Genomic DNA, 15,126 nt, shown 5'->3' with positions numbered 1-15,126 from the left:
TTGAGCATTACCCTCTGGTGGTCAGCTTAGGTGGAGCCTAATGCCACAGGAACTACGCACACCATGAAGCCTATTAAATCATCTCTGGTACGTGTCTAGCAAGCAGGTGCATGCAGCCACAAGACTGCATGCACTGCCTCGACGTGACCGTCGCTGTTCAGTCATTCATCTCAAGTGAGAACTTGACATGTGCAAAGAAACGTTGTCGCTGTCATGAAAATCGTATGTCCTCCAAAAAAATAAAAATCCAATGGATCTATTGGAGATTTGTATATGGGTCTCATGAGATTTAGTCGCAAGCTCTAATACCTTTTAATGGTACTTTCAACCTGACATCCCTGTTTTGGTCAGGTCATTATAGGCGAAGATTTTGCAGATCTTTTGAAATCCACAAGCTCTCAACCAGGCATTCTGAGCTTGTAGATCGGATAATTTTGCTATTTTATTAAAAAATAAAAAAAAGTATAAGATAGGGTGTGACCAATGATCTATTAAAAAAAATTATAATATCGAGATACAAGGTCCGACAATAACAAGTCGGACAGTGACAATAATGCTGTTGCTCATGGTATCAGAAATATTACAGGCCTCCCCTTTATTAATGGTGTATTTTCCCGTGGCAGGAAGCAACTCAAGAGGCTCCTTTTAAGATATTTCCTTCCATTCTACACAGAGAATGAGCTCCCAGACACACAAGTGGTACATGGTCATTACAGTGTAAGTGAAAATAAAAGTTGGGTCATCTATTGCCTAGAAACATCTTCAGCACATGAAAGCATCCTCCAGCTTCCCCTCATTAGAAACCATGTTATGTGTCACTCAGACTGAGGATGGTGCGAACACTGGAAAAATAAGCGACTACAGCACTGTGGGTAGCATGCAGACCAGTTTATTGCTGTCAAACCCACTCCACCGCTTGTTAAAACAAATAGAAATATAGAAAAATACTTAATATATATATATATGTACAAGAACATTATACAACTTCCCGTGTAAACAATTCATGCACACGTACACAATGATTTCATGAAGGGGAGGGGGTAGAGTTGAAACGGTAGCATTAAGCATTCAATTGAATTCATAGTAGGTTCAGTATAGAGCGTCAGTGAACCTGAAAATAACGTGTCAGTGGCTCTGCCTGTTTGACATAACACACAGTGGTTCGTGCATTGGACCTAATGAAAAGTTAAGTTCATGGCTGTGGTGACATCGCAATCTCACCAAAACACAAAAGGATAATTTCCCTGAAAGAAGAAAAAGAGAATAATCAAAAAACAATGGCTGCAGTGCAAGTCCTTTTATGTCACATGGACAGACAGCCCTTGTACAGTCTTACATCACAACTCTCGCAGGGTAAGGCTGCTATACTCTGTGATTTATATGAGCCATAATAAATGCAGCATGTATTTGTGTCTTATAAGTGACTTAACATTTCTTGTCCAACTCTTTATTCTTGAATGTTAATTTGTACTAGAGCTTACTAGAGCGTACTAAACTTGGCATAGTACATGATTGTAGTATAAAATACAAAATTATTTGGTAGTTGGAAGGGTTTGAATGGTTTCGGTATCAAACACCCTGAGAAGAGATGCTGCCTAAAGTAAAAAATTAAGCGTAGTAACAAGATGAACATTTTGACCAGTCAAAAAAAAAGCTAAACATGTTCTATGTTTATTGAATTGTAAAAAATTATAGTGGAAAAGTGTAGTGCCTCATCCCTACACTTGTCAAGTTTGACAAGTGCTGGCTTATCAGTGTATTACAAAAAATGGTCACTGTCAGTCGTATGTTGCCTGTGGCCTTCCTTCCACACTCCGTTTCACAGTAGTGCTCTGCCAACATCCAGTTTGGCACAAACACTAAACTGGGGGGACTACTCACTACTCAGGAGCCTAGATGTAGGGTTGCACAATTACATTGTATAATAATAACTAGTGCACTACTATCTGTTGTCAGAGTACTGTCAGAGGCCAGTCTATGATGTCAGTCATCTATGATGCACAAACTTTTCCGGGATCTGCATATTTGGACATAAAAAGGTCACAGACAGATGCACACACAGAGATTTCTGTATTCAGATTATGTATGTATCGTTATAGTTTCTATTAAAGCCATATATTTTTCACAGCCACTCCACATAAGTGTTTTGGCAAATTCTCTAAACGAGTGTCAGCCCCCGACACTCGCACCACATTGACTTAGACAGATAAATACATTATTTATGTATTGTAGCGTTAATAAATACAGTTTATGATGATGCGTTGTTGTTGCATTCCTAAATATCCTTGAGCGTTAGGAGGACCCTAGAGCATTTTCTTTTACCATTCCTTCTTCAAAACGCAGTAATGATAAAGAGCTACCAGTAGGTGTCAACAAAATAAGACCACTGAAATGAATGTTACACAGTATGGCTTCAATAGAATATTGAATCTACAAGATTGAGACATTTCATACATTTAAAATCCCTTCTGTAGTTGAACATTTTGAGATATCTATTAATTCACGGAATCTCTGTATCTGTGTGTCTGGGTGTCCACAAAAAGCACAAATATAACGAATTACATCCAGCAAAATTATTGGGATATTTTTTTGTGGATTGAGTGTGTGGACATCCACACTGGTGCTCATGCTGGGAGATTGATGGAATGGGATTTGGGGCATCCACCATCGCTCCAGGAAATGTTTTTTTAACAGACAATTTGACATTTTATCCTAAACTCTGATTCTAAATATAATCCCAATATACATCTAAGAGTAAAGAGGTCAATTTGAATTAAGATGAAAGTGTAAGAGCTACCAGCAAAGTTAACATCTACTAAACATTAATTTTGTGTTACCAGAAAACTATACTGTCTATTCAAGACTTGTTTTGGTTATAGTTTTCAAGACAGTAATCAGAACAAATGAATCTCATTGCTTAGCAGCGGAAAGGTTATAGGCCAGGGCATGATGAATCGAGGGCTTTGGCCTTTTATTTAATTAAAACAAAACTCTGTCACTCTGGCTACATTAAATTTCTCCAAATCTAAAATAGAAATGGCAATATTATCAGCAACAGGACCAAACAATTGTATTCATTAGCTGGAAGTTGTACTGTCACTTAACTGCTTGCTGCATTCAATCTAATTAAAAAGAAGGGAAAAAACATTTTGACCTAAAACAACCTTTTTAGCTAAACCGATCTTAGTTATTAAGAAATTGTGGCAACATACTGCCTGACCTTTCTGTGAGTAACCATTACGAAAAGAAGTTTGCCAAGGATCTTTTTAAAGGCAATTTTCCCACAGCATCACATTTTCATTAACATAAAGACGCATAATGGACAATAGTGGTTCAGTCCAACATACCCAGATAAACATGACTTATGCAAATCATACTTGTGCTATTCTGCACCTTTGTGAGATGATAGAATTCAAGTGGTTTGCATAGGTGAGTGGCATAATAATTTGATACTGTGCTAGTATGATGTAAGTGGTGACATCATCAGCATTCGTGGATTCCAGCATTATGGACATTATCCCTAAAACAGTGTGTAAAGCCCATTTATTTGCCCGTGATGAGGAGAATAGGTTATCGTGTACACTTATCAGTCTCTGCTCACATGAAGGCTTGTCCTACTCGTTGTCTTTGGCTGATGTGTCATGGCTATCCTCCGCACTCTCTTCCTCTGGCTGCTGCTGGCTGCTGGCCAGCTGTGTTTGGCTGTTAAGAGAGTTCATAACCTGAACCTGCTGGAGCCTTCTGGTCAGCTCAGCGTCACAGGCCTGGAGCAGCCCCGATGTCTTCTCTGCGTTCCAGCCCAGCACCTGCGCCATGACCGCAGGCCCCTTGGCCACCACCATCTGGAGATGGATAGGACAGAGTCTTATACTGAACACCTGGAATGTGGATGAGGTTAGTGGTCCAGCACGGGTGCAGTGATTCCACTTAAAACTGTCGACATAATCAATCTAAGAGTTTTCCTTTTTTTGGGTGTGGGATATTAGTTTTAGGAAACATTTCAATTCCCAAAGGATTTTCATCAGGATGTTAATTAGTTTTAGGACCCACATTTGCTGCTGGTTGTAAAGAATAATTTCTTGTGCCTTTTTACAGTTAAGAAATAGCTCTCACTGGAATCCTTATCCTTAATATTCAATTACTACATTTTATTTCCCACTTAAGGACAGATGTTACATTGTTTTTAGATTTGTTTTAGTGGGCTAGCCACTATTAGTCCATGAGCCAGAGCCCCAAAATTGAGCAATGATTATCGAAAGAGTGGGCAAAACCAAACCTATATTAAATTGTTCATAGGGTCAATACGAGTAAATCAATATATGATAACCTCTCCACAGGAGCAGCTTTTTCATAGTTATCACACATTTTGTTATTTTCCCCATACGTACATGACAGGTGAAAAAATTACAACATTTAAAAAATAGCTATCATAATGAAACTTCCCCAGTTGATTACTTACATGAAGACAATGATTTATCGTATTACAAGTTTTCTGAAATTGTATATTTAAATATGCAAATTAAGCATTTAGTCCATGAGCCAGAGCCCAAAAATTGAGCCAGATATTGAATATTCCCTCGTTAAAAACCTTCGACTCCAACATCTTAACAAAATTAAATAAGAATGTCTCTATCTGGCTTTGTCCAATGTTCCAATGTTGATTCTGGAAAGTTATGCAAATTCGGGCATACTTTCCTAATGCCCAATTTGCATATTTAAATATACAATTTCAGAAAACTTGTAATACGATAAATCATTGTCTTCATGTAAGTAATCAACTCAGGAAGTTTCATTATGATAACTCTTTTTTAAATGTTGTCATTTTTTCACCTGTCATGTACGTATGGGGAAAATAACAAAATGTGTGATAACCATGAAAAAGCTGCTCCAGTGGAGAGGTTGTCATATATTTATTTACTCGTATTGACCCTATGAACAATTTAATATAGGTATGGTTTTGCCCACTCTTTCGATAATGAAATCTTGTCTGGCTCATGGACTATATGGATAAAGGAACATATAAGAAACAGGAAATGAATAGTACCTAAAATAATGATAACCCCATATGAAAACCCCAGAAAATATATGTATTGGACTGTTTCACGATTAGCCACAGTAGTTGTCCTTAGATCACACAATGAAAATGATTTCACTACTGAAGTGTTGTATTATGCGCATGAGGCAACTTTTAAATAGCTTGTTGTTGATTTAATAGGGTACTTCAAGGCAAAAAAACAAATGTGCATGCTGTTTTGCTATTTACTGACAAAATCAACAGCTTGACCATGTCGCAGTATGTTAATTTTCTCCCTCTTGAACCAGACTGCAGACTATGGAGAGAGCTAGAGTACAGTGGCACAGTCCCCAGGCTATAACGACATGTACAGCGGCAGCCTTACTTTGAAACTCACATCAGTGTAGCCTGCCCTCACTGGCAAGTGCAATTATAATATCAAAGTGACAAAATAAAATAGAAAATTGGGCACATTTTGAACATGGATGCATAATATGTTTGAGCCAGAATGTTTAAATGGTAAAAACTGTCATATTATTCAGTGAGTGCGACAGTATATCAACGTGAACTACCTGCAGCTCCTCGGATGAGAGTCTGGTCTCCGGGCTTGTTTTACCCTTGAGCACCATCAGTGTTCTAGTCATAAATCCAGACACCGAGTCCACCTCTGTCCCGTCTGGAACATCCATGTCACCATCCATCACTGTATGGAATAAAATGTGTTTATTTCCTAGTTTATAAGAGTATGATAGTATCTGAAGTCGGTGTCATTTGCAACAATGGCTCCACCTAGTGTCAGAGCTCTACTTTCACAATGGCAATGATCAAAATTCCATGTTTGAATAAAATAAAAGAAGTAAAGGCAAGTAATCTAATCATGATTCCAACTCCAGTATTTTCATTAATACTGGAGTTGCTTGTTCAACAACACATACCTTAAAATAAAAATAACTCATCACCGGTGTGCTAATTTGAAGCATACTGATTATAGGCCCACACAGCTGCCAAGAAGACAGTTTGTATAAGGGATCGAATAGATGCTGGGAAGTGTAGCTGCCTAGCTCAGTCGGTATAGTGCTGCTCACCAGTGAATCACAAGGTTCTGGTTTCGATCCTGGGCACCGCCAACTCGGCATATGAGTAACATGGCTTGGGTAACTAGACATGAGGTAAGTACTGGGAGCTGATAGTAGATAGTAACGCCCTTGTTACTCAGCTGATACTAAGAATAAGCAACTGACTTATGTGATCAAATCCAGGCGTGTTTACCATACATTCTTCAGGAACTAGTAGTGCCATGGAGTAAATTTACAAGAATATGCTAGGCATTTCTATAGAGGCTCACAACTTTCTCTTCCATAGGCCAACTGTTTCCTATATTCGGTATTCGGTTTCGGCCAAGAATTTCCCATTCGGTGCGTAACTGAGTTTGAATTCACTCAGGATTTTACTGTGTATGTATGTAACAGAGTTATTACCATCCTGCCTGGGCTCTGTCTGTTCTCCATCTTCTCTCTCTACAGCCCTGAGGTAGAGCTCGAGCAGCTCCTTGGACTGTCTTTCCTCCTCTTTGCGGTCCAATACCCTCAGGAGGGTCTCCTGAAGCATCTGGACCTTCTTCTGCTGGAAGCCCAATTCAGAGGCCAGCTCAGGGACAGATCTTTCAACCAAGATCTGGAACAGCAAGGAGACACAAGTGATACAAACATGCAGCTGATCATGGTTTGATTTGATTTTGGTCAAATAAATACAAGTTACAACACTATAACTTCAACCCAGGGTGTACATAAAGTGTAATAACACACTGTGGTGATGGCTGGGGTTGGAACATAAATTAGAAGTACTATCTTGCTGTTATAATTACTGGACGATTCACTTGTTATTGTTAACAGATTTATTTCACTTAAGGTATTTTATTTAATAAATGTATAGAATTCAGGAAAATTGTATGATGGATAATGATCCATTATCACCCCAGTAGGCACATTATGACTGATAGCATTTCTAATAGGAATGTAGCTTATAGTCTTTTCCAGATTCTCCCCTGCACTGCAATGTTCTGCACTGGTCAGCTGTGCATCATTGCTTGGTCTATCTATTTGTTATGCATGTACAGTATATGTACTGTAGCAGAGATAATCCCAGATGAATGATGAGGCCAATCCTTCCCATCATACTGTATGGAAAGCAATAACCACAGCCCCTGATTGTGTGGCAGTGGATAGGTGTGATCTATTAGGGGTGCCATGGTTGCACCCATGTGTTGCATGCCACAACTCCACTCTGCCCAGTGCCCACTTATTCCCATTTCTCCTCATGTTCGCTGTCCTGGCTTTTTGAAATAGTACGGCCCAAGAATATCCATTAAATGATGTAACCTAAAGTTGTCTGAATGTGGTAGTTACTAGTTATATACCACTGAACCAGATACCTGCAAGTCTGCCTCTGACATAAGGATGATACTGGCGAGGTCCTGTTTCAGCTGCTGGGCCAGTATCTGCCAATGCTCTGGTTCAGAGCCGTCCACACCGTCCATCTCCAAAAGCATAGAATCTCTGGCCATCCAGGCAGTACCACCATCGACTACAATGGAAGGATAAGACTTTTAAAGAGCACTGCATATAGAAATGTGGTCACACAAAGTCACACAGATGGGCATTCTTCTTACTTCTGCGAACAGGCGACCAAGACTCTTGTTTTTGCAAGAGCATGAACTTCGTGTTTCTGGGTAAACACAAAAAGTAGGAGTCATCCTCCACTATCGTCCCATCATCTTCAAGGACAACTGAAACAGGGGCATCAGGGCTGAAACCAAGGAACTCACATCCTGTGGGAAGAACATTGATGATAAAATATGACTGAATCACGTGATAGCAATTTTTATAGCACACAGTTTGGTTAATGTATTTAACCTCAGTCCATATATTTGCTGCTCAGAGTTATAGCCCAATGAGTAATTATTTACACTACAGTGAGTGAACACAGAAAAAAAGTGACATATTTTGGACGTCATGGTTCTCAAGAATTGCTCTAAAACAGGGGTCCTTGGCCTGAAAAACGTTGAAGACCCCTGCTCTAAAAAATAGGATTTCAGGTAATGGATGAATATGATGTTTTTTCAGGACAGGCCCACAGGCCTTCATCATGAAAGGTCTTGTATGGGCCACGCCTGGTGAGTAGCATTCTAGGTATGAACAGGACAGGTGGGGAGGTCTTGCATGATGCATGTGTATGAGTTTGAACAAGTCTGAACACGGAAATGTAGCAATAGCAGTATCACACTTCTATATAAGAACTAACTTAACATATAGATAAAGCTTAAATTGTATAGCAGCATGCTAAACATAGGGTGGATTGAGGTTTTGATAAAGAGCAATAACTCATCGAAAAGATAAGTTCTACAAACTAAAACTAGCTGTAACTCTATTAAGCATTACAAACCAATGAAAACTGAACGGCTGTTTCGTGCACATATAAAGTGAACTGTTTACGTACATTTATCCTTAAAATAAAAGATCTCCAGTCCCATGCAGTCCTCACCTCAATCTCTTCATCTAACGTCAACGTTAGCCTTCCTAAATTAACTCACCTTTTATCCTCAGCTGGTCCAAAGAGGGCACGACCAATCCATAGGATTTTTGTCGTGTGAAATTACACACCTTACAAGGTTTAACTTCTGTCATCCTACTATAACGTGGACAAAAAGCTAAAGATATGTATAAAGCAAGACTCCACAGCCTTAACCATAGAGTTATGGCTTTTACTCTTGACAATTTCGAATGCGGAAGCGCTGGCTGGTCTATGGAATCATGGGAAATGTAGTTTTTTCTGGTACGTCAGCTCTAGCCAACTAAAACTAGAATGAATGACCAACAGTGCTTCTCAAAAGGTGTACACTGGTGTGCTGTTATAAGTCCAGTGGTTCTCAACCTGTTGGGGGGGGACCCAAATGATTTTTGGGGGTTCCCCAGATGACAGTGAAGTGACAATTTAAGGTCTTTTAAGACCTTTTAAAAACCTTAAAAAAGAAAGAAAGAAAAGAAAAAAGGCCATTACTGCATCAAAAGTAATCAACAAACTATACTATAAAAACTGGTCAAACATAGGCCAAATTGTCAAATAATATAAGAAAGGGGCAAAAATTGCGAGGCCTTGTGAGCTTGTAGATCTGCTATTTTCACAATATTTGTCTGTGGAACCAACAGAGTCAAACAATGTAATGCCTCAACTCCTACAATTCCAAGTGCTTGTCAGGGTGGGGGTCCCCAGTTCAAATATGATTATTTAGGGGGTCGCAAGTCTGAAAAGGTTGAGAACCTGCATAGTCCATTGGTGTGCCTTGAAAACAAAAAGTTTAAAAAGCACTTGTATAAACGCAATGAGTGATATTCTACTTTAGCATTCATTCTTCTATACTGAAAGACTTTTTCGGCGAATAAACAAACAAGTCACCTGTCCTGTCTTGTTTGTTTATCGTCTAAGTTCAGCTATGAGTTCAGGTCAGGGAAAAGCAATAGATCTGGAGCGGCCAGGAACTCAGCAAGAAAGATGGCATCCACTGATCAACCTGAGCCTCCAACAAAGGTCTAGCACTACATTTATGCTCCTTTGACATTTCATTTCACACACACCCCACCACAGAGGACAAGTTGTCTCCTTGAAACGATCACCCGATTCTAGTGATCGACAATGCTTGTAATGTGTTGATATCTGCTAGCTAATAATACACAGGTTAGCTTGTTTAGCTAAGTTTAGCAAGCTAGCCAGCAGCACATTAAAAAAAGTTGTCCAGTATTGTGGTGTTGACAGGTGGAGGTGCAGGGGGTGCAACATCAGTAGTGTTTAGTAAACGTAGACATATCCGCTACCAAAAGTAACGTTAGTGGTGTAATTCCCATGCTGTGACGTTATATCACTCAGAGGAAAGGTCGGAGTTAGCTTGCTTGCCTGAACTGCAGTCACTGATCGTGCCAGTGCTCTTCTTACACTTTGAAATGACGAGTGTTAATAATGTAACTAACTCTGAGTGTACATAGTAGAAGTAATTTGACTAATTTCCTGTGTTCTGGTGAATTTAGGAGTTTGATAGCAAATCAAGGAGATGTGGTTGAAATCAAGGAAACTACTGCAGAACCAAGGAGGGTTGGCAGCCCTTGGGGTCCACTTGGTTACATGTGTCAGAGTTACAAGGAAAAATTAACAGAGGATTTGAAAATAACTGTTTAAAAATATTAGACCTTAAAAATGTCAAATGTTCAAATCATGCACATGATTTTATAACTTCAACTTATAAATGTATGCTTTGAAAAATAAGGTTATTTCAGACCATTTTCCAAAGCATGCATATCATAAATGTTTTTATGCATTATTCTTTCACATTCTGGAAAAAGATTGCCAATTTAACATTGAGGTGCCCACTGCCTGCCCAGACCTGCCCATATGATACTGCAGGTTACCATGTTCACTGTTCAGGGTCCACTCTCCATAATGATCCTGAGGATTTTTTTTTACTGTCAACACATGTGTTGTCTCAACAATTCTAGAACCTGACACAAAGGTCCATGTATACATCTCATCCGATCTCATCTAGCCAATAACGTATTGTTTGGATGCTACATGAATAATGCATTAATATGTTAGCTCAGTGGTGTTCTGGTTGTCACTGCATGTTGCATTCAGAATTAGGCTAAAAACCAGTGGTGGAAGAAGTACTCACATTTTTTACTTGAGTAAAACTATCAATGACACAATTTAGAAATACACTGTTACAAGTAGAAGTCTGGTATTCTGAATGTACTTAAGTAAAAGTATTGGCTTCAAAATATACTTAAAGTACCAAATGTAGAAGAACGTACTCATTATGCAGTATGTCTCATTTCACAAGGTATTATTATGTATAAAATGTATTAAAATCTTTTGATCTACAAGCGACGCGTTGTGAGCTTGTAGATCTGCTATTTTAAAATAGCCAAAGTTTAAAAAGGTGGTTAATGTATGTTTTGTAATAATAAAAAGTAACTAGCAACTAATGTTTTCAACTCAAGTAATTGTAGTAAAAAGTACAATATTATTCTCTGAGATGTAGTGCAGTAGAAGTAAAAGTATTGAAAATTGGAAATACTCCACTAAAGTAAAAAATACCTCAAAATTGTACTTAAGTACAGTACTTGAGTAAATGTACTTAGTTACTTTCCACCACTGGTTGTCACTGTATGTTGCATTCAGAATGAGGCTACCTAGTTAAAAACACTGAATAAAAAGGTTACAAGGCCAGGTACATTGAATCTAGTGGGCTTGACCTCCAGATGAGTGGCATATTGTGTAAGCCAGGTATGTCACTGTGTGTGTTTTAATATAACCCAATTCGTGACATTCCACTGTCAGATTACCAGTAAGCAAATCAATATTTATAAGTCATCAACCAGTGCATGAGAAAATGAGAATGCTTTCAGCCTACACTGGAGCATCGGTTGTTTGGCCCCTGGCCTCCATTGTCATATTTATTAGCTGTACACCCAGTAGTGTTACTGTACATTATGAACATCTGCATAATTCAGTGACCTATCTTGAATTTGATCGTTCAAAAATATTAGTTATGTTCCTCACAGTACATGTTGAGCACAGTGACAGACTATGTCTGCTTTGACAATATTCTCCCCTCTACGCTGACTTGAAACAAATGTATTAAATTCTATCTTTGAATCATTGGTTTTTAATGACTACGCTATTAGAAATGTTTCTGTACTGTACCTCCATGCTACTGGACGTGTAGTGCAACTGAGTAGGCATATCATTATTAGTTAGATTAAATGTCAGAAGAAAGATATACTGTACATAATTGTTATTAGCATTAATAGCACTTAAATCTAGATGGGGAAAAAAAACAACAACACCCTGTTTTTTGATTTGTTATGCTAAGTATTGATTTACAGGATGTAATTCACACGGCTCTGCTGTCATAATAGTAAGACCAGCACATCCTCCATGCCTCCAGTAGATGGCGATCTCATGCAGTTGTTTGTTTGTCTCCTCAGCCGGGCCTTCCATCTGGAGATGACACAGTGGCTCCCCCCAGAGACGCACTGGTAAGGCTTCACCTGCTAACCCAGCCAAGTCTGCTTAGCTAGACCAGTGGTTCTCAAAAATGATGTGTATTTGGCTGCGGACCCCCATCTGAAAAATATTTTGTGCCAGAGATTTTTCAAAAATAGCAGATCTGCAAGCTCATAGCTGCTATTTTTGATTAGTATAAAATATGGTTATAAGTGGTTAAAATGATTGTGACGTGTATTAACACATTTTGCTGGGGACCCCCTGGTACCCCCCCCCCCCCCCCCCCCCAAGGACCCCTGGGGCTCCCCAGGCCCCACTTTGAGAACTAATGAGCTAGACGCCATTGATCAGGCTATGCAGTTCTGACTTGCAGAAGCAAGCATTGTAGGTCCCTCTAATAAAGGCCCATTACTGATGATGATAATACTATCTGAACTCAAATATGCCCATAGGTAAAGTCATACAAATTCTTCTTCATGTAATGTTAATAACCATAATTCGGAAATGTATTTTTATTCTCAGAAATAGGGACGATAACTTTTAACTGTTCAAAACCAATGGCATACAGTATATCGTTGCTGTCTGGCAGAAGCCTAGTATCTCGATATTTAAACTTTTTTTTTTGTATGCTTATATTTATGTATATAATGCTCTACTTCAGTGTCTCACAAAAGTAGCAAAACAAATATCAGATCTATATATATATATATATGCTGCTTTTGTAGATCCTGTTTTTTTTTACATTTTGAAAGTGAAAGTGTTTAAGTCTGTCTTTACTTTGGGTTTTATAAATATTTAACCAATGAAAAGGCATCAACAACAGCTTGTGACTAAATAACTACATTGGATCCAGTGGAACACAGGTTCCGCTTTCCATTTCCTGAAAAGTAATGGTTTTGGACATACAAGGTTTCCCACCCGACAGCGACAATATACTACATGTTATCGGGTTACTTTAGAAGTTCCTAATCATGCTGTCGATTAACTACTTTCTATTTCCTTGGCTGATTGGATGTGTGATTGTACTGTAGTTCCCTTTAAGATCAAGTGTATATGGCTTCCAATTATCTGGCAGTCACTTTGGCACCACACTGACGTCTCCTAGCCATCTAATGAGGGGCTACTTCATGTCCCCTGTCTTTGGAGAATAAATAACATGTACTGTACTGTAGAAAGACCTGTTTGAACTGTCTTTGTCACCGCGCTTCCAAAGTTGTTTGAATAATTTTAAAGTATATACTGTTCTTTGTTCAGATTAAATGGCCCTGCAGAGCCCCAGACTGCGCAAGTACACAAGTAGTATGTGAGTGTGCATTTAAAGAGGCCAGATTATTGGTATGAGTCAGTTAACACAGTTGGTTAACGGTAATCCCTTTTGAAAAATGTGCATAATACAGTACATGCACTGTCTTATGTGGTGACAAGGAGCGTAAACCAAGCATGTCTTATTGTTCAGTGGAACGCAACACATTTTCAGGTGAGTCATCTTCACTGCGTGCGGTCACAAGATCCAGGTTAAAGCCGAGAGAGCCGTACACGGTAAACTCCTCAGCGCTCATTTAACAAGTAGCGTGTACAAATGTGACCAAATGGAACAATGCGGGTGCGTTTGGTTACATTTGTACACGCTCAGATTTACAAATGGATGAATTAACACTGAGGATTTTTACCGTGTATTATTCCGCTTACGTACATGTCTCAATGTCATTCAGCACCATTCACTCCTCACTCTCCCCCCATCATCCCTTCATGCCAAGGCTAATTTAATCCTGGGGCTATTGATTGTGGGAGCATTCTCCGAGGCTTTCTTTCAATTTACTTCAATTTCATCATCCCAGTGCGCTTCAAGACTGCCTCCTCAAAAAGGGGAAGAAATTCTTGTTATGAAGGTCCTGATTCCAGACCGGCTGACAAGTCCCCCTCCACTCTCCCACCTCCTTCCCCTTTATTTCTCCTTTCTCTTTTTGATGAGCTGCTCTTTCCCAGTTAAGTGGATTATTACAGTAGGGATAATTCTTGTCACTTGGCATTATTTGGATGAGGTGAATAATTGAAATTTGTGTCTGAAAGGATTTTATCTGGATGAGAGGAAAGGGACTGCTGGCAGGGGTTGGCGAGAGGAGCGTGGAAGAGAGAGAGAGAGTGTGTGTGTGTGTGTGTGTGTGCGTGTGAGGGCATGCGTTTGCATAACATTTATGTGCACAAACACGCGGGCACTTGCGCGTGCGTGTGCGTCAGGCGCGTCTATGTGTCAGGCTGGGGACACCAGTCATCTTAACAGGTTCTGACTCACCTCGCGCTGATCAGCAGACCCAGGCTCACCGCACAGCGTGGCCTGTCCTTGGTGGCAAGCCGGCCCTGCTCTGGGGGCCCACACTGCCATCTCTACCTCGACTGCCCCCGTGAGGTCAAGAGGGGCAGAGTTGGACGTGCAGTAAGAGAGGAAACGTGAGACTGCTTGTGATGTCGAATGCTCCTTGGTTGACTGATGTACCAGTCCCTACCAGCCACTGCTGTTGCCTCCAGGGCTGCTTTCTCTCCTCACCCTCTACCCTTTTACATTGCATCTACCCCCCCACCCGCCACCACTCATCACTGCCATCTCCATTACCCCTCCCTCTGTCTTGCCGGTGCCCTAATCTCTGTGATCCTTCTCGGTGCCACGTCACCGCCTCAGCCTCCATCCTGGTACCCCCCACCAATTCACCTTAAGCTCTCCAGTACCAATCGCTTTGTCTTTATCTCCTTCTCAGTGTCAATGCTTTAATGATATTTGAGGGGAAAAAAATTTGTTGCACAAATAAAGACGAGGCCTGATTGGGGTAAGACAGCTCAAACTCAACATGAGGCACACAGGCTTCAAAACTCAACTGTGTGCTAATATCGGGCCCAATAATTTCACAGTGGTGAGTTTCCTGAGTCAATTTGTCCCTAATTTTAGCCCTGAACATTCTGCATAAGAGGCATAACCCTCTGCTGTTAAATGAGAACCAGATTGTCTGTGTTGCATACTGAGTTGTGCGATCGCGTGGCTACATGATGTGTGGGTCTGCAGCACC

General features: G+C 40.0%; 2 protein-coding genes across 2 annotated transcripts in view; one reads left to right on the top strand and one right to left on the bottom strand.

Moving 5' to 3' along the window:
* Window positions 1-576: 576 nt before the first annotated feature.
* On the bottom strand, window positions 577-8,791 carry dffa (DNA fragmentation factor, alpha polypeptide). Its single transcript, XM_080445106.1, has 6 exons — window positions 8,604-8,791; window positions 7,683-7,841; window positions 7,446-7,597; window positions 6,493-6,688; window positions 5,587-5,717; window positions 577-3,842 (listed from the first exon to the last, which is right to left on the bottom strand). Exons 1-6 carry the CDS (start codon window positions 8,695-8,697, stop codon window positions 3,615-3,617), a joined length of 960 nt encoding a protein of 319 aa, XP_080301232.1. The 5' UTR covers window positions 8,698-8,791; the 3' UTR covers window positions 577-3,614.
* Window positions 8,792-9,536: 745 nt separating this feature from the next.
* Window positions 9,537-15,126, top strand: part of pex14 (peroxisomal biogenesis factor 14) — a 59,392-nt gene continuing 53,802 nt past the window's right edge. The window contains exons 1-2 of the mRNA XM_080444199.1: window positions 9,537-9,598; window positions 12,049-12,099. Coding sequence (XP_080300325.1) covers window positions 9,563-9,598; window positions 12,049-12,099 — 87 coding nt within the window. The 5' untranslated portion in view covers window positions 9,537-9,562. The remainder of the gene's footprint in view (window positions 9,599-12,048; window positions 12,100-15,126) is intronic.

Source organism: Gymnoscopelus braueri (assembly GCF_963280865.1).
Source record: "Gymnoscopelus braueri genome assembly, chromosome: 12".
Classification (NCBI taxonomy): Eukaryota; Metazoa; Chordata; class Actinopteri; order Myctophiformes; family Myctophidae; genus Gymnoscopelus; species Gymnoscopelus braueri.
The sequence above is the reverse complement of the archived record's forward strand: the minus strand, read 5'-3'. Positions and strand labels throughout refer to the sequence as shown.